At 33.4% G+C, this 23,731-nt stretch overlaps 1 protein-coding gene across 2 annotated transcripts in view; it reads right to left on the reverse strand.

The window, feature by feature from the left end:
* Window positions 1-9,933: 9,933 nt before the first annotated feature.
* The window catches only part of LOC144966327 (ubiquitin thioesterase zranb1-B-like), an 18,581-nt gene continuing 4,783 nt past the window's right edge, over window positions 9,934-23,731 (reverse strand). For both annotated transcript variants that reach the window (XM_078902632.1, XM_078902631.1), the window contains exons 2-11: window positions 23,468-23,527; window positions 20,344-20,463; window positions 18,952-20,008; window positions 18,279-18,510; window positions 17,686-17,757; window positions 17,255-17,453; window positions 16,416-16,534; window positions 15,833-15,958; window positions 14,902-15,131; window positions 9,934-12,639 (exon numbers count right to left, since the gene is read on the reverse strand). In XM_078902632.1, coding sequence (XP_078758758.1) covers window positions 12,418-12,639; window positions 14,902-15,131; window positions 15,833-15,958; window positions 16,416-16,534; window positions 17,255-17,453; window positions 17,686-17,757; window positions 18,279-18,510; window positions 18,952-19,986 — 2,235 coding nt within the window. In that variant the 5' untranslated portion in view covers window positions 19,987-20,008; window positions 20,344-20,463; window positions 23,468-23,527 and the 3' untranslated portion in view covers window positions 9,934-12,417. The remainder of the gene's footprint in view (window positions 12,640-14,901; window positions 15,132-15,832; window positions 15,959-16,415; window positions 16,535-17,254; window positions 17,454-17,685; window positions 17,758-18,278; window positions 18,511-18,951; window positions 20,009-20,343; window positions 20,464-23,467; window positions 23,528-23,731) is intronic.

Genomic DNA, 23,731 nt, shown 5'->3' on the forward strand with positions numbered 1-23,731 from the left:
GATTTTTTAAAATAAAAAAAAAACCTAATTCACAGTTCATCGCTTTGTTCTCTAATGGAAATGATCAGTGAATGATTACAATGTCTTCTTTAATGTCATATAAACCAATGTTGTGAACTGTGAAAGGCAGTCCAGAACTTGTAGCTCACCTTGCCTTAAATATATATGAATTTATCTGGTTAAAACGTTTATTGCTACGTATCTTAGCTTTCCCAGCCATTTTGTTGGAGGTTAGACTGTGTAAGTTAGAATGATGGACCGTTGGGCTTTATCTTTTATGCTATTGATTTCTGTTGCCTAATTGGTGTTTCAATCAAACATGCAAAAGACTATAACGATGCTTTTGGGCGTAGCCATCATGAGGGAAGAGGGGTAAATTTATGTGAGAATTTTTTTTTTTTTTCATGGAGACAAACTTAGTTCTAAGATGGAAACCATTCTGTACAATATCGACACCATTTTTTTTTTCTTCTGGCCTGAAAACTTGTTCTCTATATACCGGTAGATTAAGGTGACATTCAACTTGTTGTGAGGACTTAAGCCTGAGACTTCAAGGTCTTAATCTATCGATATATGAAATATACGTTTTCTGAATGACAAATAAGGAGCTTAGTTGTATGTCAGAGTTGTATTACTGGGTGGGGATCCTGACCTCCCATAGCGGGCAGGGAGGTACATACTGTGTCTTCTATCCCCTTATATCTGTTTTCCAACTTGCTTTCTGTCTTTGTCTTGGAGTGAGATTGCTTGGTTTTGTCCTAACCTTGGTCGGAGTCCTTGGTTGAGAGGGAAACAGTCGAATGTATAGTTATTGCTTTGGGAGATGATATTTTTTTCCTTGTAAATCATCTCTATGTTATGTACTGTATTATGTTTTATTTACATGTTATATTTGATTTGTTAACATTTGAGTGTATTCCTCTTAGTGGGGACCTGTGCTTGTGTCTGGATGAGACTTTTAGGTGATCTCAACCTAAGTACTTTGATGGTGTGCTCTTGGAATCTACATCTGTTTCCTATTTGAACAAATTCCCCATTGTCTTACCTTTTCTTGGGTGCTTTAATTGAATTCTATAACTTTTTACTATCCCATTTCTTCCTTTTTACTGGCGTTGATATGACCTTAATGCGTTGCAAGCGCCGTAAAACCCTCAAAAACAAAACAAAACAGAGTTGTATTATTATTATTATTTTTATTATTATTATTATTATTATTATTATTATTATTGTTATTATTATCATTATTATTATTATTATTGTTATTATTGTTATTATTATTAATAATATTATTGTTATTGTTGTGTTTTTGTTATTGGTAATACAATTTTTATCATCACTGTTCTAAGTGGCCATTGAGATGTGTTAAATGGGGAGAATGTCTTGACTTCTGTTTTCAGTCCCATGATCCTAGACTGCATGATAAGTCATGACCAATATAAATATCACTCGTAGGCCACTGTGAAGGCTTTGTAAAATGAATGCATGAGATCAGTTCACACTTGGTATTCACTGAGATACACCAGTATCTTGATTTTTGCAGAGTTAAGATTTATTGAATGATTTGTATGTTTGGTTACAAAAATCACCCAATGGTAATTGGGTGAGATTATTTAATTGATATTTCTGTATATTTGGGAATGAAAACTGTATCGGAGAATTATGTCAGAATGTAAGTGATTTTATCATGATGATCTTAAAATGAATTGTTGCCATTTTTGTACGGGTTTATTATTTTGTCATTTTGATTGCAAGAATCAATTATAAAAATCTGGCATATGAAAATAGAATAATGGCATCCTACTCAATAATAATGCACCAAATCTTGTCTCTACGAGTGATACGTATCATTGTGTTTTCTGTGAACACCAAGAGACTAAAAAAGACTGGATCAATATCAAATCTAACGTCTTCATATTGTTATTCTGATTATGATTTAAAAAATTTTAAATCGCTTTTATTATCTGCATATGTTTTAACAGTTATGTTTTTGTTACAATTAATTAAGATTGTCATTTTTACATTTCACTCTTCTTTTTTTTTCTTCCTCATTAAAAATAATTTTAAAAAAGAAAAAAGAATGGATGTTTATGACTCGGTAATTGTGAGTCCTCAAAAGGAATAGTTTAAATTTAGGCAATTAGAGTGTTCTTGTTATTGATAATATTAAGTCATCTCAATGAGAAAATCCATACATATATGAGTTGGGAATCTCCAATCCAAACAACGTCCATTGAGATTTTGTGTTTTTTCAAGCTCAATTCAATTGATGCAGAGATAGACTTTGTTTTATTTTCCTTGTTTCTTTGTATTGATTTAACTTACATGATGTTACCACACAGTGGTTCAATCACTGAAATTGTAAACCAATAACCTTTGCGCTCAAGCGCAGTTTTTCTTAAATAACCATAGTCATGTTAGTATCAGCTGAATTTTGTCAAAAGACTTACAAAACGTAGTATTCCCAATGGCAAATACACCTTGTAACTTACATATGCTTTGTTTTGCTTGATTGCTTTATTATATGCTGTTGTGTTTTTTTCTTCTCAGTATTTATATTATATTCAATCAATCTTGTTCTTAATGCATTACACATCATCATTGCCATTTCTATTTATTTATATTATATCACATGGCAACTAAATATTAAATCTTGCCTATTGGTTTTGAACTTCGTTGATGATTTTTATGTCTTGTGCAGAACTAGCTTTGTCTGATTTCATGAGAGAGGGGAGGCAATACCAACTGTCACACATTCCGATTGATTTTGCCATTATGACACTATGGATTCTACAATGGTTGCATGGAGAAGGAATTTTATGTATCCTATGTGCTCTTGATCAAGGCAACTGAAGAGAAATGAACTCAGAAAATATTGTCATTATCTCTCTCGTATGCTTCTAAATAGGCATCATGGTTTGCTGAGATCAACCAAGATAAAACCTTATCACCCTGTAAAGAAAATTTGACATTTACAGACAATTTTTGCTGTGAAATGTGAAATATTTAGAAGGAAAATGCATCTGTTGTAGTATTTCAGTCATTTTGTCATGCTACGAGTTGGCTGATGAGATATTTGTACTGATGCTTATGAAAAATGTCATCAGAAGCATGTTGGTCTGAATTATAAATTTATTAGCATTTCATCCCACCGTTTTGTTTTGTTTTTAAATCCAAACCCACTGCTGCCAATCATTTGTGTTTGTTGTTTACTGTAAAAACAGTTATGCCACACAATCATTCTCCTTCAATCATTGAATGCTTTTTGTTTCATTTTTTTTTTTTTTTGTTTTGTATTTCTTCTACACAACGTTTGTGAGAGAGACAAGTGAGCAGTCTACTTATGTACAAGTTGTATGCCTTGTGATTTTGACCCAGATCTCACTTTTATATAAATTTTATTTGATATGTATGGATAAGGGAATGAGCAAATCATCACAGATAGTATAGACATCTTCTCAATTTTACATTCTCTTTTTGAGAAGAGTTTCAATGAAAAGGAAAGGTAAATTCCTTTTCTGCGATATAGAAATAATCAAAGCTTCTCAGTCCTCATTTCGGCCAAATTATGTACGCACAATTATCTTTTCTATTTGGTATTTTTAGTGATTATTGCCATTTCGGTTTCATTTCTTCCTCCCTCATGCATACTATTCACCATTCACTGGCAGAGATACATTTAGTTGTCTTATTTCTGCCATTGCACATGAGAAGAGAGGAGAGCGGTTTTGTTTAGCAGGAAACAAAATTATATCATTGAGGAATATCTTTTGCTTTGTCTATGTTCATAGAAGTCAAGGGAGGGTGTTCACCAATGTTTTAGCAAATTTCCTCTCATCTCTAACAGGTCTTATTCAAATCTGTGATAAACGGAATAGTTTCCAATTATTTAGACAACAGTGTCATGCTTTGATAAAATATTTAAGCAAAAAATTGGAAGCAGGAACTGATGATTATTTAAAGTGGTGTTGAAAACTGTGTTAACAATGCAAAAATAAAATTACTCAAAATTTGGAAAGTCATGTACTTGTGAACGATGAAATTATGAAAAGACGAGTATTGTACAATGCTAGTAGGCAAATCAGAAAGAAAAATTACAATAAAAAATCATTACAAACAAAAAAATTTGCCTTCATCAAATGTGAGTTGAGCAAAGCTGCTTTTGTGTGGTGATTTTTTTCTTGTATTTCTGCTGTCGGATATTGTATACACACCGTTTTAAGATTAAATGTATGCAACACCGCTTTCACTCTGAAAATTGTGTTTATCTTCAGTACTATCGTGAGATTTTTTTTTAAGCATATCATCATAGTCAGAATTCCTGGGTGGGGTTCCTGACCTCCCATAGTGGGCAGGGGGGTACATACTGTGTCTTCTATCCCCTTATATGTTTTCCAACATGCTTTCTGTCTTTGTCTTGGAAAGAGATTACTTGGCTTTGTCCTGGCCCTGGCCGGAGTCCTAGCTGGGAGGGAAACAGTCAAATGCATAGTTCATGTTTTGGGAGATGATATTTTTTTCCTTGTATTATTATAGTTGTTATTTTTAATGTATAATGTAAGCATTTGAGTGTGTTCCTCTTTGTTGGATCTTGTGCTTTTTTCCGGATGAGACTTACAGGTGATCTCAAATTTAGTACATTTGTGGTATGCTCTTGGAATCTACATCTGATCCCTATTTGTTCCCAGTTCCCCTATGTCTTACTTTTTCTTGAGTGCTTTAATTGCAATTCTATAACTTTTTACTTTCCCATTTTCTTCCTTTTTCCTGGCGCTGAAATGACCTAAATGTGTTGCAAGCGCCGTAAAACCCTTAAAAACAAACAAACATAGTCAGAATTCGCTTTCTTCCAAAACCATTCAAACTTACAAACACATCTTTTCAGATTTTTAAACCATCAATTTTGTAATTTAAACATTCCCTTGGGTAGAAAATATTTAAATTGTGCAAGATTGGCTGTGAAAATATTGTCCATAGTTATTTGTGACCGCGTTTAAAGGATGATGTGCTAGCCTCTTGCTTATTAAAAATGCTTTGTCTTATATACTTATTATTATTATTATTATTATTATTATTATTATTATTATTATTATTATTATTATTATTATTGTTATTGTTATTGTTATTATTGATTAAGAGAAAATACTTTTTTAAAATATGACATTAAATTAATTTTAAAATCATTTTTATTGCGTTCATTGTTTACTTGTGTAACTACTGACTTTCAACCAAGGACAGTATTGTGACGGTTTTTGCCCTCAACACAAAACCTCAGCTTTCAATCTTAGTTTTTGATGAGACATAAAAGCTTGAATCTCTGGGGAGACGGGGAGATGCTTGGATTTTCAAATGTTTTGTCTACATTCTCTCTTCTCAAAGCATAAAATCTGCTCCTCTCAAAGCGTTATTTTTATGCTTTGGGGGCTCTGCCCTATGAACCCTCTGCTGGGAGCCTTTAAAACGAGCATTTATCTCGCGCAAAATCCCCTAAACATACTCAAAGTACATTACAAGAGGTCCCAAGCCAACAGCAACACTTAACAAGTAGGACGAGACTTGATGCCTGTTAGGCGATATTATAATTTTTCGGACAAACAACACTAACGGACAGGTACTCGTTTTACACCCCGAGTACTGTGAAAGAATGTGAGTAAAGAGCCTTTTCCAGGGACTCAACTGTGTGCTGCTCAGAGCAGGACTCAAACCCTAAAACTTCTGGACTGGAGGAGAGTGAGTGTCCGACCACTAGACCACATCACCACCATTTTCCTTGCTTTTTAGATTTGGGCGTTGAAAGCACTGATTAAAAGTAAACGGCTTTTTGTCATTGCATGATAGTTCGGCACCAAACATCTATAAATATAAGTCACCTGAATACGTTGGAGAACTTTTTTTAAAAAAGATGTCAACCCAATAAAGGGTTCATCAATTCTATGAACGGATGTTTTTCTAGTTTGAGGAGGGGGGGGGGCGGAGGATTGGGCTGTTTGCAAAAACATGTAAACGAGTCCTGCAATTTAAACGTGTATCAAGCTGTGATGAGCAAGTCGCTGTGGTCTAGGCAACAATTCAACTAAATCCTAAAAAAGAGATAAATAATCTCAAAACGATATTATGCCGGGGGTAGGGGGGGGTGGGGGGAAGGTGAGATTGGAATTGGTGTGTATTTGAATTAAATGCTTTCTTTGGAGAGAGTGAGAGTGATTGTTTGTTTAACTTTTTTTAAAACATTGATATATTCTAAGTCTGATTTGTGATTTGAATTCAATTTCCTCTATCTGGTTCATTCTGACATAATACTACACTAACGTCCTGGGTCATAGGGCGGGTGGGGTGCACTTTTTCTCACTTTTTATCCTATTCAAAAGATACTTACTATATCATTTGGAATCTGAAAATAACACACATTAACTTCACAAAAATACTTATACAATGTGTTAGTGTCTGAAACATGATGCTGCTTTCAGTTGATTAAACAATCAACTCGATTTTTAAAAGGCAGTAAATTTTAGAAAAACAAAACATCAATCTCATTATAATGAAAGAGAGAAGAAAACGAATCAAGATCCATTCATTATTCATAGTTATCAAAAAATGGGTTCCCGTCCTGTTTGACCGATTCCAGTGATGCACTATCCATCACATTAAATGATTGACCATGTCCATTTCTGATTTAATTAAAATAATACCAGATTGCGAGGAATGTGGACGTGCCTAAATGAACTTGTAGATCCACGTAAAAATTTGCAGACATTGTATCAGAATAAATATTGCATGCTTGAATTTAAGTCCAACATTAATTGGGAGTCCAGCATCGACTATACTGGACTCTGTTGTTCAGGTCTATGACTGGTGCATCTGCTCAGCATTTGACAGAAATTTATGATGGCTTAAGAGTGGAATAAACGAAAGGCTCTAGCTAAGTCATTCATTTCTCAGCACACCAAACAAGTTTTCCAAGTCCGGGATGACAAGATTTGTAACAAACGTCTTGCTTTTTTATATGAACAAGTGTGTGTGAATCGGTGCTAGGGCTAGACAAAGCAAGATAGAAAAATACAAGAAAAATCCATCCAAAAAGTTCAGTCTTCCTCGACTGGGGATCAAACCTCAGACCTCCTTGTTCAGATCTTTATCTTACACCAGTGCCTTCTCCCTAATTTCTCAATTTGATGCCTTTTTAACCTGTTTTTTTTTTCAAATGTTGCACTCATTAAAGGTTTATATCCTAAACATTCATCCTGTATGGATAGGAAGCCTTTTCCTTGGTCAGAGTCCACTAAAGAGAAGAAACCCACGTTAGACAACCTTGTCAGATAGTACGTAATTGGATGCTTGCCATGACAAGTGACACATGCACCTGATTAAAACATTGACAGTTTTAAAAATCAGAACAAAAATGGTTTGATTTATAAATTCTAATTATTTCTGTTTTATTTGGGGCTTTGTTTTCTTTATTTATACACATTATATCCAAGTCCACATACAACATAATATGAAAACAATAAATATTACTAAAACAAAGAAAAATACACTGCTATCATTTCGTTTTATTTACAGTACTTTGTAAGGAATCTATTCTTTAAATAGTATCTATACAATATCAGAGGCATTTTCGTGTTGCACAAAAGACATTAAAATAATATATTACAATATTTATTAAAATTAATATCATAATTTGATCATTTAAAACAATCGAAAAACGTAGAAATGCATTGTAGTAAATTGTCGACATATTGATATGATGGTAACGTATAAGTCTTTCATCTGCTGAAAGGGGGAAACATTTTAATGTCACATGCTACTGCTTCAATGAGAAATAGCAGATAGTCTACTGAATAAGGGAGGTAACAGACGGTATTGAAAATCAAGACAAGTAAAATAAATAGATCATTTACAATCTCGTTACAGGAAAAGAGAGATTTTCAGATGATCTACATGATACAATCAGGACAAGAGACAGATATGCAGATGATCCATAAACTCTGGAAAAGGGATATGGATGGTTTTCAAACTACATATCACATATTTCATTATTATTATTTCATATTTGGGATCCATCGTCTCAAAACGGTATTATGTTGGGATGAACCAGGTGCTAAAAAGTCCAAAAGTTTGACTTGATTTGTTTGTTTTATGGCGCTTGCAACACATTTAAGGTCATATCAGCGCCAGTAAAAAGGAAGAAAATGGTTGATTTGATTTCATTTTGATTTTGTGATGTCATTGATTTCAAGTACCAACGTAGGCAACATTTGATTGCTTTAATGATATCTAAAATATAATATTGTTATATATTTTGTATGTATTTTATAAAACAACTGGAAATAACTACTGGTTTGGGGATAAATCACGATTTTAGCACAAACAATAACATGTAAAATCCTTCATTACTATGCAATGTCAATCCTTTTTTACTTTTTTTCCTGATGTCATAGTGTTTGAAACTTGTCACTAACGATAATTCGCGAAATCAAAGACGGTATCAACTCTTCGTTTTCAACCTGTAAAACTATATTCATACAACAAAGAAACTCAATCCATTTGATATTTTTGGCAATAAATTAAATTTCTAGCACATTAATCAGCTCCGATATAATACCATTTTGAGGCAATGGGTCACATTTCATCTTCATGACAATTACAATGTTTTTATTTACGGAAGGAACACACATCATAAATAAGAGAAGTTAAGATTATGGCAGGAAAAAAAAAAAAGAAAAACCACCCACATGAAAATTCAAAATTATTTAAAGGAGCTTTATCAAATTAAAATAAGAGAGGTCCATAATAGGCATACAGAAGAGGGGGGGGGGGAGAATGGGTTATTATTTAAAAAGGAAAATATCTGATTTTCCATCGTTTTCAATCCAACGTTTATGATAGAAATATTAATAAAATCTTCAGTAACCCCTCATTAATTATTTTTTTTAATGTCAACTTCTGCCTTCTTGCTTACCACCCCCGGTGTATTTTCGCAAGAGATGTAAAACTTACTGTAATTAAAAAGTAGTCTTCCACCAATAAAGTTGGAATCTATGTTAACTTCTATGGCGTTAAAGGGACAGTTACAATAGCTTAATTTTACCCATTGAATAAGAAGATACTTGTCTATTTTGAAGAGAAATCCCAACAGGTATAGAATGCCATTAACAATAGTTTTCAGAGAGTATACATGATACAAAATGACACATTTACTGGAAGTCCAAATGACATGACAGCAGAGTCGGTAAGTTTATAGATTCCAATCACAATAGTACTTCAATCGAATACCCACAATAGATCAACATAGAAAGGGATAGGAGGTTGGGGATTATTGTATATATTTGGAATATTCAAAGCATTGTATTGCAACTCCATAAGGTGCTTATCTCAAATACCAATAAGATATGTCTATAAGAAATAAGGCAGATTACAGAAATGACTGCTTTCATTTCATTGTTTTATGTCTCTCAAAATCTAAAGACTATTTCATTACCTAGTGAATTCTAATTTTGTGTCTACATTGCAGAGGTGTATCACAGTGAAAAACTTGATGAGCTATCGATAAACTTGTTTTTGTGTGGGATTTTTATATGTGTATTCTATGAATTTATTTTACATGCCTACCTTTTTAAAAATAACATGACATAATAAATAGGAAAATCGTTTCCTGGTGAGATGGAGCAAGCTGCTCCATAGAATACTGTTGTAATGTTGGTATACTGATCTACTATTTTACTAGGCCTTCAGATTGTTTTAATTAAATTGAAGGCTCAGGCTTTTTTTTTTTTTTTGTACACTGAATTCCTACAACAAAATGACCTCATTACGCAGTTACTAGCTAGTGAAAAAATAATAGTAGGAATCTATAGTATTGTAAGGCTGCAAACTGAGTGCATTCATTTTTCTTTCAGGTCCGTTTTACTCTCAGTTTGACCTTTCAACACGTGTAAGTTTCTTTGCTTTTGTTTTAAGAATATCTTTTGGATGGTAAGTTCTCACTTAATAAATGTATGAATAGTAATTATAAACATTTTATGAATGTTACACATATTTTTGTGTGTTGGTATTTTTCATATGTTTGTTGTGAGTTAATTAACAGACATGATATAGCGTCTATGACACACTAGTTATTCACGAACTGGAATGAACAGAGACGAAAATCAATGCACTCAGTTTACAGCCTCATGGACAGTTTACAGCCTCATGGACAGTTTACAGCCTCATGAACAGTTTATAGCCTCATGGACATTTTCATGCAAAATGGGCACGATGAAATGCATCAATCTAAAAGCTTTCTAAAATTCAATCCCAATGAACATTGAAACTAATTGTATGAGATAATATGTATTAACCCTCTCCTTACCAACTATAGGAAAATCGTCACATTCGTTACGATACAACCAACATTTTTCTTATTCAAATTTCTTTTGTACATCATAAAATTTTAAGAAAATGAACAGTGTCTTGTAGAACATGTTTTGCTAAAGAAATTATTTATCGCAATAATTTTACTGCTATTATGTCTGAGTGATGAAATATCTATTTTGTGATAGTTGAGTGTGAAGTTTTGGGGAAAATCTTGAAAATGGCTGGTAAGGAGAGAGTTAAACTAGTCTCCTCCACTTGAAAACCAACCGAATTATTCATTTAATTTATTTTCACTACAACTGAATGAGTCACAGAAACAGTCGTATTTTTAAAATGCCATATATATTTATTAAAACAAATATTTGTCTAAGAAATCTTAAGTTGACATACATAATCACTCATGACAAACAGACAACTCTGAGACAAATTACTAATATCCAAGTATCATGGAAATGAATCATCACAATCATTAATTTCACTTCCAATCTTTTATAACCATCATTAAAAAATATTTTTAACTAAAAAATGAGGCAAGACTTAAAAGCAAATTTTCTCCTAAATAAAATTGATTAAACTGGGAATGAACGAGATGGGGACAAAAATGAACACAAAATTGAAGTCTCCAATTTTAGAGTAATATGCACACGTGTCAAACAAACCCTTGTTATGTGACCATGATGCTTATTTGGTTGTTTAGTAGTTATCTTTATCAAAGTAGTTGGTTGACATGAAAATATTCCACTGATCAAATGTACTATGGCACAGCAATGCAAAATTATTAATGTAAAAGGAGACTTTGATGTTTTTATGTGTTTTTAATAATATTAAATCTTGAGCTTTTATATAGCGCAACATCCACAAAACATGCTCAAAGCGCTTTACACTGGTATTGTTCTGCTTATTACGATGCTTGCAACACTTTAAGCTTATGTAAGCACCAGATTCTAGACTTCATAGTTCACAGGATCAGTTTTTCTATTGTCAGATTTCAATGGCTCAATATGAATTTATTACCTGACCTTACAATATACATGTAAAAACGTCAAGAGGGATCGGACAACTAATTTTTTGCTTTACATTAATAACACGACATCATGATCAATTTTTTTTACATTATTTTCAATTTTAATTATTTGTACTAAAAGTGAAATGTACAATTTTAATCTTTTGATTTCGAAATCAAATCAATTTTAATCTTTCTTTTTAAATGCGCTAAATAAAATACGATTGTCAAAATAACATCAAGGAAAATTCATAACTATTCTTTTAAAGTTTTGAGACAGAATCTTTTTGTTTGAATCAAAATTAAATTTAATCAAAATTATACATTTAAAAAAGAAAAAGAAAAAATATCTGTTGATAAAAAGACTAGGGTTTGTTTTTTTTTTAATACATGAGGCTAGCCAGCTTATGTTTTATTTTCAGTTGACAACTTTCATTCACTCCATTCTTCTCACTCTTCAATACTGTCGTTGGAAACCTATCGAGGCTATCAGATTCATTCAACTCTTAAAACACAAATCTCTTTCAAATACTGTTGTTCACATAGGAAACACTCTCTCTCTCTCTCTCTCTCTCTCTCTCTCTCTCTCTCTCTCTCTCTCTCTCTCTCTCTCTCTCTCTCTCTCTCTCTCTCTCTCCTCTCTCTCTCTCTCTCTCTCTCTTCTCTCTCTCTCTCTCTCTCTCTCTCTCTCTCTCTCTCTCTCTCTCTCTCTCCTTATCTCTCTCTCCCTCTCTTCCATACTCTTAAATGTTACAATCCTCTGTCTTGGAAAACAATTAAGACTATCAAATAATCAATGGAAAATAAAACGAAATAAGAGTATAATTATAAATATAAAAGTGTTCAGATTTCACCCATAGGATTTTATAAAAATTGAGAGAAAAAAAATTATTGTGGAGCTTTCTTCTTTTATTATTGTCACAGATTTCTTTCACTTATTTGACTCTCAGTTCTCTTTCTTTCTCCAATACTTTTGTACATCTGGAAACCCGTCAAGATAATTGAATTCTTACTGGGTAATAAAATCCAACAAATGGATACACATCAAAACTTTCTAATTTCTTCTACTCATCATCACTCTCTCCATCACTAGAAAAGTTGTTTTTGATGGACAAGGAGGATTGGGCAGGATGTGTCTGCAGTTGTCGATAATGGTCCAACCATTCATCCATCATCTGTTTGACAGCAATGGGGCGTTTACCTTGTCTTTGGGTAGCCACAAGCAGGCCACCTTTGGTCTTGTGGAGATGAAGCCACTCTCTTAGAATTTTCTCCTCTCTTCCCATCTGCAAAATACAAATTATCGCATTACAATGAATGCTAAAAAATTAAAATAAAATTTAACCGGATTTGTATTTTATGACAAACAACAACTATTTGAATTTTGTTTACAAATAAATTATAAAGAAAGAGGGCTTTCTTTTGGGGATCACTTTATTTCTTTTTCTAAAAGCAAAAAAAAAAATAATTGGTGTGTTAATTGACGCTGATCTTTCAATATCCAGTCAAGTCAATACATTATAAAAACAATTTACCTTGAAATCAGAAGAATTAGTAAAAATAGAAACCTACCCAACAAATATAGCAGAAGTTTTTATAAATTTATTTGTACTTTCAAAATAAGACTATTGCAATTCATTACTGGTAAATGTGACAAAATAAAAAAACAGATTATAGCCTTCAAGTTCTACAGAATAATGCCACCAGGCTAGTTTTAAAACAATCTAAATTCTCCTCAGCAACCTGCTTCCTTCAAAAGCTTCATTGGCTTCATGTTGAGAAGTGAATAATTTATAAAATTGCTACCCTGAACTATAAATCTTTACATACTGGGTCCCCGTTGTATATTAACAATACAGGTATTAACAATAAAGGTATATACTCCAACAAGTACCTTGCTGTCGAGTGATGATAAGCTTAAATTGGTGAGGCAAAAGGTTGGCACTCAATCATTTCAACTTGCTGCCCCTCAACGTTGTTGGAATTCCCTATCAGCATCCCTTAGGTCATCCTCATCCCTTCAATTTTTTTATAACGCAACTAAAATCCCATTTGTTTCAAATATTATTAATTGATGATCTGTTTGTTTGTGTATTTGTATATTTCAATTGATGTCAATATAAAGCCATTGGCACATGTTTAGGCGGGGTTAAGTGCTATAATAAGAGCTCTTTATTATTATTATTATGATAGAAAGAATAAATTGATAAGGCTTAACATTTTTGGCATCCATGCCACAGAGGCAGTACCTTCAAGCCAATCGTGATTCACTTAAACTCTTAAGATACAGTTGAATAAAAAGTTCAGTTTATATACAGATAGATAGATAGATAGATAGACATATCAAGATCCACCTATACCACTTAACTCACTGAATACTCGACTCTGCAGATTTCACAAGCATTCTTGTGTGCTTTTTCAAAAAATCATATCTTCCTTCCTAACTGTTCAATTGATTGGAAATTTGAAGATACAAAACTTCCAATTAATCTCTAAAACAAAATATAAACGTAAATGCTTTATCACTGTTGGTTTTTAAAGAGTGATTTTTTAAATTTCATGATGATTATGAACTTTTTTTTTAAATGTTTGGAAAATGACATGCTATAAGTAAGTCTCACCTTGTTTGATGCACAGTATTATTTTGTAGTCTCGATTAAAAGATTTTTTTCAATATCGGGTACCCTACAAAAATCTATGCATCAATAGTACCGGTTAATTTGGTTAATTTGCACCATCACTACTTAGCAGGCTTTTTGTTTCGTTTTGCCTCGCCTATGGAACATGCCAGAGAAAGTCATGTGATTAAAATATTCACTTGATAAAAACTATCCTTCCCACTTCCATGAAACCTCAAAGGAAAAAGAAATTGAAGATAGATCTAGCACAGAAGATGAATTTTGAAAACCTCTCCTAATTAGCTCTTCTATTAAGTATAATAGTAAAGTGTGTATGGTATCGGAATCAGCCCGTGGAAACTGAAGCCAAATTGCTTTTTATGTATCAGAATCAGTACTAGTGAATTAATACTGTCACAGCAAATTTCAACTAACCTATGAGTGGTGTATAGAATCGCTATTATTTTCAGAAAACATTATAAAGGGACTCAAATGAAAACAAAAGTGACAAATTCCAATATTTTGATTGAACCATTTTTTTTCTTTAAAAAAAAATTAAGTAAAACATTTACTTGCTTTGGTATATGTCATTATTATAATGATTTGCCTCTCCAATCAAAGTCTTCAAATTTTACTAGCAACCTGTCCGTTCAGGATTTAAGCGCCCTCCCATTTATCTATATTTTAATTACTATGTGTAACTAAATCTATAGGTAAGCAGAAATTGGTCGAATTGGTCAAAAGCGACCTGTGCATAGAATCCCTTGTTATGAGAACACTTAGTGAATATCACAATTATTGTTCACGTCTTCTAATGTAAATATCAGTCTATTTTGTACTGATCCATTCAATTCAAGACATCAGAATCTTTTTTAATTTGGCTCTTCAGTTATTCTTGTTTACAAGAAAAACAGAGGTTTTGCCACTTACCTCTGATCCTGAAAGAAAGTGAATCTGTAGCAGATTTCCTTCGGAATCAACTAAGGGGAGATAAGCCACCTGATCTTCACCATTAGACTCAATGTTTGCCCCAGCACCTATTCCATCGTCCAAATCTGTCTCCATGGGAACCAATGCTGAAAAATGGCCACGCGTGTAACCCAAAGCAACTGGGTTCTTCCAGCAAAATGACGATTCCCACAAGAGTGGTAGGTAAACACCTGAACACAAGAGAAAAAAACCCACAATATTTCAGTGAACATGGCTCATTATTGGTAGAGAAAATAATAATATAAGTCATAAAATTAACCAAATGGACCTACAGGACTGTAATTCTATATCACTCGGGAGCTGGAAAATATATCATGGCTATATTTATGTATTTATGGTGCCATTACCACTTCAATTGAAATCACATCAAAATAATGTCAATAAGAAATGTTTGATCAAGTCAAAACCCACTCATTACCTTTTACAAAGATGTCAAATTTTCTGAAAATTGCTGGTTTGCAAGTTCTGACTGATTTTACTGAATTCTCACATTTAAAAAAAAAAAGTTGCTCTTCTAATAAAATTCCCTCTACAGTGGGATCTCAAAATCGGGAACCTCTCCAACCTCTCCAAATTCCAGGGAACGGAATTGCTTCTATATAATTTACCTCTCAAAATGGGAAAAGGTCCAATGCTAATCGGGTCAAATCATCTGAGTCTGACACTCATTTTGACAAATTTATTGTAACTTTTTCCACCTCTCCATCTTGAAATATCATAGGATCAATGCAAATATTAGAGAGGTCCTCCTGTATGAGATTTTCCTTAAAGATTCTAAAAGTTGAACAGCTGCTATAAGTATAAGTTTCAAAATTGAGTGATCTATGAGAAAAATAGCAATTTTTGAAAAAAAAAATGAATCATAGTTTACCTTGAAATTTAGCATATCCTAAGGTCTCTCCTCTAAAACTTTTGATATATTTCACACCATAAACAATAATTGGACGGCGTAAGATGTGGGCAAGGGCAAAAATGTGGGTTTGTTCCAGAGATGTGCCTAAAAGATGACAGAAATAAGAGAATAAAAGTCAAAATGATACAGTACATTTCAGTGGTTCACAGATAGTGCTCATTGCTTTTAACAATACTCAATTTATAGACTAAATAAAAACTATACAAAATCAAGCTTGTATTTCATGCAGAAATAGAGGAAACTTAACTCTTGCATTATCCTTTGGTGTTAAAGGGCAATTGCTCTATAAAGGGCAATTGCTCTATAGTCAGGCTTATAAAATTGTGCAATTTGCAAATCTGGAGCTCACACATTTTATAAAGTTCAAAACTGACTCTGAAGAAGTCAACTTAACAAAATTGCTAAGCTACTCGATTAAAATAAAAGATAACTTTTAAAAAAACAAAAAGGAATAAAAAGTAATATGTAAACAAAAAGTATGAAGAACACGTCTATTTCGAGATTTTCATGCAGCACTATAGTTGGAAATTGTAAAGGTCACCTGGTTGGCTGGCAAGGCTGATGAGGACGGACCAATCGTGTTGCCACTGACTCTCGTCCAAACTAAAATGTAAGGCATCAGCTTGTCTTGATTCATACTCCTTCCATCTGGGGTAGAAGCTACAGACAAAAGAAAAACACATGGCGTCTTTCGTGAAAAAAAAAAAATTGTTAAAACATCATCTGTTTCATTAAGTCTCATTTAATCCTTGCTTTTGTTGTTTCGGATATTTTTTTTTTTAATTTCACAAAGACGTCAAAAATATCACAAAAATTCAGCAATTTTTTCCAAAATAAATACTAAGCTGCCCAAAGCTGTGGACAGTACTATCAAAAATGAAGAATACTGTTTTCCCTAATAAGAGGTCATGGGACCTTTTCTTATGTCTATATTATTCCTAAAGTATTATCAATTTAATTTTGTTGTTGTCCCAGGGAGAGTTTTAAGCTCAAAATTTTCGGTGTTGAACATCTTGTTTGTCTCAAAGTCAAAGTGGTTATATTCACTATTGCTCAATACTTGTTTAGTCTTAGCCAGAGACGATTCCATCAGCCAACAGCCAGCAGATGAATAATTTGTGATGTTAACTTTTTTTTTTAAAATAGATTTAAATTGAGCTTTATATAGCGCAATATCCACTAAATGTGTTCAAAGCATTTTACAAGGGGTCCCTGGTCAACAGCAACATTTAACATGTAGGACGGGTTATGACGCCTGTTAGGCGATATTACAATTTTTCGGACACAGACAACGCTGTTAACGGCCAGGTACTCATTTTACACCTGAGTACGGTGAGAGAATGTGAGTAAAGAGCCTTCTACAAGGACTCAACTACTTACTTCATGGCTCCCTCTTTGAGACTATCAGACAGACATCGACGCAATGAGTAGTCTAAATCAAAGACACCCCATGTGGCCTGTAACACTGAGTCCAGAAGACAATCTCCAGCTGTGCGGTTCCACAAGGCATACAGACGACTTCCTAGATGTTCTGTCAATTCTATACTCCAGTTGATGATAGACTCCTCTACTTCTAGCTCTGGAAGTAAACACAATATAACGAAAATTAAATTACTATTTTGGAATTTAAAAACAAAAAAGTAAAAATAATAATAATAATAATAATAATAATAATAATAATAATAATAATAATAATAATAATAATAATTATAATAATAATAATAATCTCACCTCCCCCCCCCCCCCCAAAAAAAAAAAACATCTTTTTTTAAATTAAAAAGACAAATAGATAAACAAACATACAAACTCACCATTTTGAACATCTCTATCTAACATTTCATCAAACAATTGTTCTTGTATATGGTGGGATAAGTCATCAATATCTGAAAGTAAATCAGGATGAATAATGAATTTGACTTTGATTCAACAGTAAAGGTTTTCAATTAAATGTATTCTTCATGAACAAAATAATATATAACATAACTTTGTGTGAAGAAAATTTTCATACAATCTTCAACTAAGCAATACTTCTGTGATGAATATATTTGAACAAAAAATATCTTATACAAAACAGCATTCATTTTAAGGCACTATTGAATAAACAATCTTGCACATAATCACATGAGACTAGTACAGTTAAATATAGTAAACTAACACAATGATGTGTGAAGAATTAAAATGATTGGTACTACTCGAATAAAAAGGCAATTTGTTATCAAGATTATAACTGGGACCAAAAAATTGTGACACGAATTCATTATATAGCAGTGAAGGTCTTGCCTCTTAAATTATTCTAGTTCAAGAATCAATCATGCTAGATTTTTTTTCTGGGGGAGAAATTAGAGCCCCCCAAGAAATATCCAAGTCAATGGCAGTATGGTAAGTGAATGAGTTCCACACTTACCAGCTGGTAAAGAGAATGTGGCACAATCAGTGAGATATGAACATGGGAAGATGCCTTTCCGCTGTCGAATGGATGAGACAATGTGTCGGCGAATATCCGTGGCTAGATCAGGGCAGGCCATGCAAGGCAGACGTTTGGCAGAATTTTTGGCTGAATCTGTAGCTGTCAGTAAGATGGCTAACATGTCTTCCCTTTGGAAGCGAATGGCCAGATGGACTAGTGTGTAACCAACCTGTAAAAAAAAAAGTGAAGAGTGAATAATAAAAGGAGATGTCATATGACAGGGGGACAGTTATGGCATCCTAGAATAGATTTTACTTTCTCCCTAGGCTGATGATTTCTCCATCAGGTTATTTTTTAAAGGAATAAACATGCATTTGTTAAAGTTGACTAAGATATTAACCGACATGCTTTGAATCCGCTCTCATCTAACCCCAATTGAAAATGAAACAATTCATAACATTCTAAGGCAGCTCAAAAACTATTTAATAACATGAGTTTCAAAGTCAAATATAGCAAAAAGCAAAAGTAAATCATGCCATGTGGTAGACTATCCATGCAAATGTCTTTCATACTTAAAAAAAACAATGCAGTAAGCTGCACCCTCATATGAGTGGACTAGTTAACCAATAAAAGCCAAAGCAGTGCAGCTGGTGTAAATTAGAATATCTACCTGGAAAGCACTAGGACGACTAAGCAGCTCCACTTCCTGCAATGTCAGCTGCCTGGACGGATGACCCCCAGCAGCAATGAAGGCATGGATAGCCTCCATGTCGCCATCCACAGCTCCTCTACATGCATTCAGCCACAGCCAATCACAGTCTCGCATCTGGGCATGCAGCATCATCAGTCTCTTTTCCCTTGCTGTTGATGGAGGAGTAGAGAGGTGGGTTGGGGAAGGGGACGACAAGGCTCCTAGGGAAGCAGATGCTCCTATCACATGATCATTACGATCTGACAGATTCCGAGGGCTTCCAGTGGAGGTTGGACTATGCTGTTGAGGTGGGCTGACACTCCCTTGACCAGCAGTGTTAGTCAGGCATGTAATAGACTCAGCAGGTGAAGTCTTACTGCGCGTACAACTACATATAATGCACTTTTGTGACCGAGGCCAATTCTCATAGGTGCACTTCTGGCAAATCCACTTTTTAGTACCAGAGGATGAACGGATATTTTGATGAATGCTACTACTGCTATGAATGCTGGATTTGTTGATATCATTATTAGATTCTTTTAAAGTGGCTGAGATTAAAGAATTATTGGGTGAAAGTCTCGATGGAGTATTCCTTCCACTGTTGGAATTCTCTGTAATATGAACACTTATCATACTGCCACCATGATTTCCCTTGTCCTGAGCATTGATTCCTGAGGGAGATGCTTTTCTCTTTGGATTGAGGCATTGTACACACTTGGAAGCTTTAGCCCAGTTTAGATATGTACAATATTCACATGCCCATTTATTCAAATCACTACCACTGCTACTACCACTACTGCTACCACTAGTACTACTACTGTTAGAGCCTAAAACAATACTGGAATCTGAGCTAGGGACGGGAGCCATTTTATAAATATCCTGCTCTTCATTGATTGTGTCTGATATGACATGCATTGCCCTCCATTTGAAGCACATGGTACATTTTTTGGCAGCCGGATAGTTTTCATAGGTGCAAAATTCACAAGTCCATTTATTGCCCCTGCCATCACTCATGGTATAAGCACTGTCCTGCTCTCTGAAAAGAAATAAAAAGAAATAAAGATTTTTTTTCTTGGTTTGTTTGATATGTTCTATATGGTTTATCAGAGTCGATGTGTTTTTTAATGGTCTGGAGTTTTGTGCAAAAACTTTTTTTATAGTAAGCAACGCAAATGGCTTAAACTAAAAATTAAGTTTTGTGTCAGTTCTTTTGATTTATAAGATTTTTCACTTAACTACTTCTTCATCTCTTATAGACAGGGAATTTCAAATTTTATCTGTCCTTTTTTTTTCTGCATTTATTTATTTATTTCACACTTATTTATCTATAGATATTATATCTAATCCTTAAGTGATTTAATAAATACCAACCACAGAAAAATAACAAAGATGGCTGAAGAACAAACACCAGTCAAAAGACTACAGTGAAATTTATTCCACGTCTTTTCTTCCTGGTCTTGGTCATGAAGGCTATGGCTCCTGATTTAGAATCTGTAAAATGGAAGGAACAATTTATGAGAGAAGAAACCCATGTAATCTTTCTTCCTTGTAAGCTAGGAAATGGTCTAACCCTTTCAATCTAATCCTGTTCTTCTCTAAGCAGAAACACCATGTCAAGACATGCTTAACATAGACAAACACACAAGACGAAGAAAGCAGTCAAATCTGAAACCTCTCCTTACAAACCACTCATGGTTAAATTTAAATGTACACATGATGTAATGTGATAAATATTACAATCAACAGGAAGCTAATTCACATCAGCTACACCCTGATGAATAAGACACTACAGCGAGTCAATAGCATCCACTACCTCAAAGTCTGCAAAAAAAAAAAAAAATCTTTGAAATGTGACAACCATGTCTAGGAACTAGCTGCGAAAACAGATAGAATTGATATTCTTACACAGAAATCTGAGCCAATGTCCCCAAAAAGTAAAGTCTCAAGCTTATACCGCTTAAGTAAGACTAAATATGCCAGTTCAGCTTGGCATCCATACATAAAGGAAATAGAACAGGTGCGATTCATCACTAACTGCAAATCCACACACAAAAAAAGAATGCATCTTAGATGCCCTCAACAAGCTCCAACTACCAACATTAGAACATCGACAAAAAAAACTTTAAGCCTTTCAGTACTTTACACAACTTTCTAAAATTCACAAATAACAGAAAAATCATACATTCAACATACACAATACAAAACACTACACCTAGAAAAATTGAGCCATGCGAAATATCTAGGACGAACAATAATAACTAAGAACTAAATTGGAAAGATAATATCCCAAACATATGCAAAAAAGCAAACTCTACCTTAGGCTTCCTCAGAAGAAACTTATACGACAGCAGGAGGGAAATAAAATTAAAGAGCTACAAAACCTTTGTTAGACCTACACTAGAATATAGTAGCTCTGTCTGGGACCCTCATCACAAATCAAAAATCCAAGAAATCGAACAAATACAAAACAGAGAAGTGAAATTTATAGATCAAAACAACAAAGATAAAAAACATGAAACTGATTTAAATCTCGAACTGCTACAACAGAGAAGAAAGCGTGACAAATTAACAACATTTTTCAAAGGCCTAAACGATCAAGTTAAATTACCCCTCAGTGACATTCAACAAAATAAGAGGAAATCATCCACGTTTATGGTTCCCCACTCAAGAGTGGATGCTCACTTGTTCATCATACCATCGACATTGAGACAGTGGAATAGTCTCACATCTCAAATGAAAAAAAAATACTGTGGTCTGTGGAATCTTCAAAATCTGAAGTTACAGTTTTAAAAGGAAGAAGAAGAAGAAGAAACAATCAATAGTGACAACACACCACTCACAATTAAACCTATATCAAACAGATATACAACATGAAATTTCCTCACATTCAAATTCGTAAACACTAACAGTAGGACTGAATTTCATAAAAAGATTCTTCCCAAAAAATTATAAGAGACTGGAATTCATTCACTTCACTTCATTGGGCTTTCCTCCTTATCCATCTAATAAACTGACGGAGTATTAATTCGAATGTTGTATATATCCAAACAGAAAGTACAAACAAATGGCATTGTCCTGATCTATATTTGGGGGGGAAAAGAGGGAGAATAAATGTCAACATTTGACAGGGGAATATCAAAAGGTTGATGTGCCAACCAATTAGTTTATATATATATATATATATATATATATATATATATATATATATATATATATATATATATATATATATATATATATATATATATATATATATATATATCATTTCATTTCATATAGTATCGATCTATTGTATAAGGCTGTTTAATTCTATAGACTTTACACAAGGTTTTTATTTTAGCCCTAGTCCAACTCATTGGTCTGAAATTTTGGGCATATCAAATATGAGATGAAAATAAATATAAAGCAATGACTGATAACATCCATTCACCACAAATATCTATACAAGTGGTTTTAATGATAGTACCCAATACCCAAATGCCCATTTTGCCAAAGAGATTGTCATAGTTTTATTCAACCATTCTATATGTCTTGGCAAACAAGTCAAAGAAACACCTTAGTGTGTTATGAGGCAAAGTAAAACAGGGTATTGTTTAGCAAGAAGATGATTGAATTACTTTTAGTTGCTTAGCTGAATTTGACGTGCGGCTATAAAGGTCCTGTGGTATGACACTGACTTTCGGATCGGAAGGTCCTGGGTTAGAGTCTCGCTCAGCCAAAAAAGGAGTCCTTGGAAAAGGCTCTTTACTCACATTCTCTCCCCATGTCCATACTCATGTGTAAAATGAGTACCTGGTCATAAACTGCGTTGTATATCTGAAAGAATTGTAATATCACCTAACAGGCATCATGTCATGTCTCATCCTAAATGTTAAGTGTTGCTGTTGGCCAAGGACCCCCTGTAAAGCGCTTTGAGCACGTTTAATAGATTTTGCGCTATTTAAAATCTCTAATTTGGGGGGGGGGGGTGGTTTAGTGACTTAGCATTTATACTTAATTAGGCTATGGTAGAGATACTGATAAATTTTTAGATTGGACATATTATTGATTTGTCAATAAATAAAAAGGAAATTTGATACATGATAAAGACAGTTACAGTTTCCACATAACATGTAGGTATGTTATGTTCATTTTTTAATGTTTTGGTAAAGACAAAAAATATTTTTTGGTTAGTTATCTACATATGCTAAAGTGAATAAATAAATGGATAAATATAGGATTTTTAAATGGAACTTTGAAAATCCTTGTGCCAATCAGTGTGGTTACTTCCATAAAGCAAATAAATCATATACAAAGCACCTATATTTTTATAGAAAATAAAGAGCTGACTTAATGTGAAATATGAAATTCTATTGCTATTATTGTACCATACAGCATTTTACCTAAGACCCACCTCAACTATATAAATATACATCTATTTTTCTTGTTTCCCATCGACAAGGTACTTAAACAGCAGAAACCACTGTACTGAGATTAACAATTAATTTCAACTTACATAATTGAAGGAAATCAGCTCAGGAGGAAATTGACCGGCTGGAAGATCTATTCAAGTTTTCTTGATAGAGGGGAAAAAACAAAAGAAGAAAATTCATGTAAGATCATTTCTTGTGATCTCTTTTTTTCACATTAGAAGAGAAAATATGTTTATTGACAATAAATACATGATAATTATAGAAAAAGAAGTGCAATAATATGTGCCCTTGCTCTATCAGAAGATAAAATAACTTTTGTCCATGGATTTTTTAAAGAATATATTTCA

The sequence above is a fragment of the Berghia stephanieae genome, chromosome 2, assembly GCF_034508935.2.
Source record: "Berghia stephanieae isolate SIO BIC M18660-M18661 chromosome 2, UCSD_Bste_1.3, whole genome shotgun sequence".
In the NCBI taxonomy this organism is placed as follows: Eukaryota; Metazoa; Mollusca; class Gastropoda; order Nudibranchia; family Aeolidiidae; genus Berghia; species Berghia stephanieae.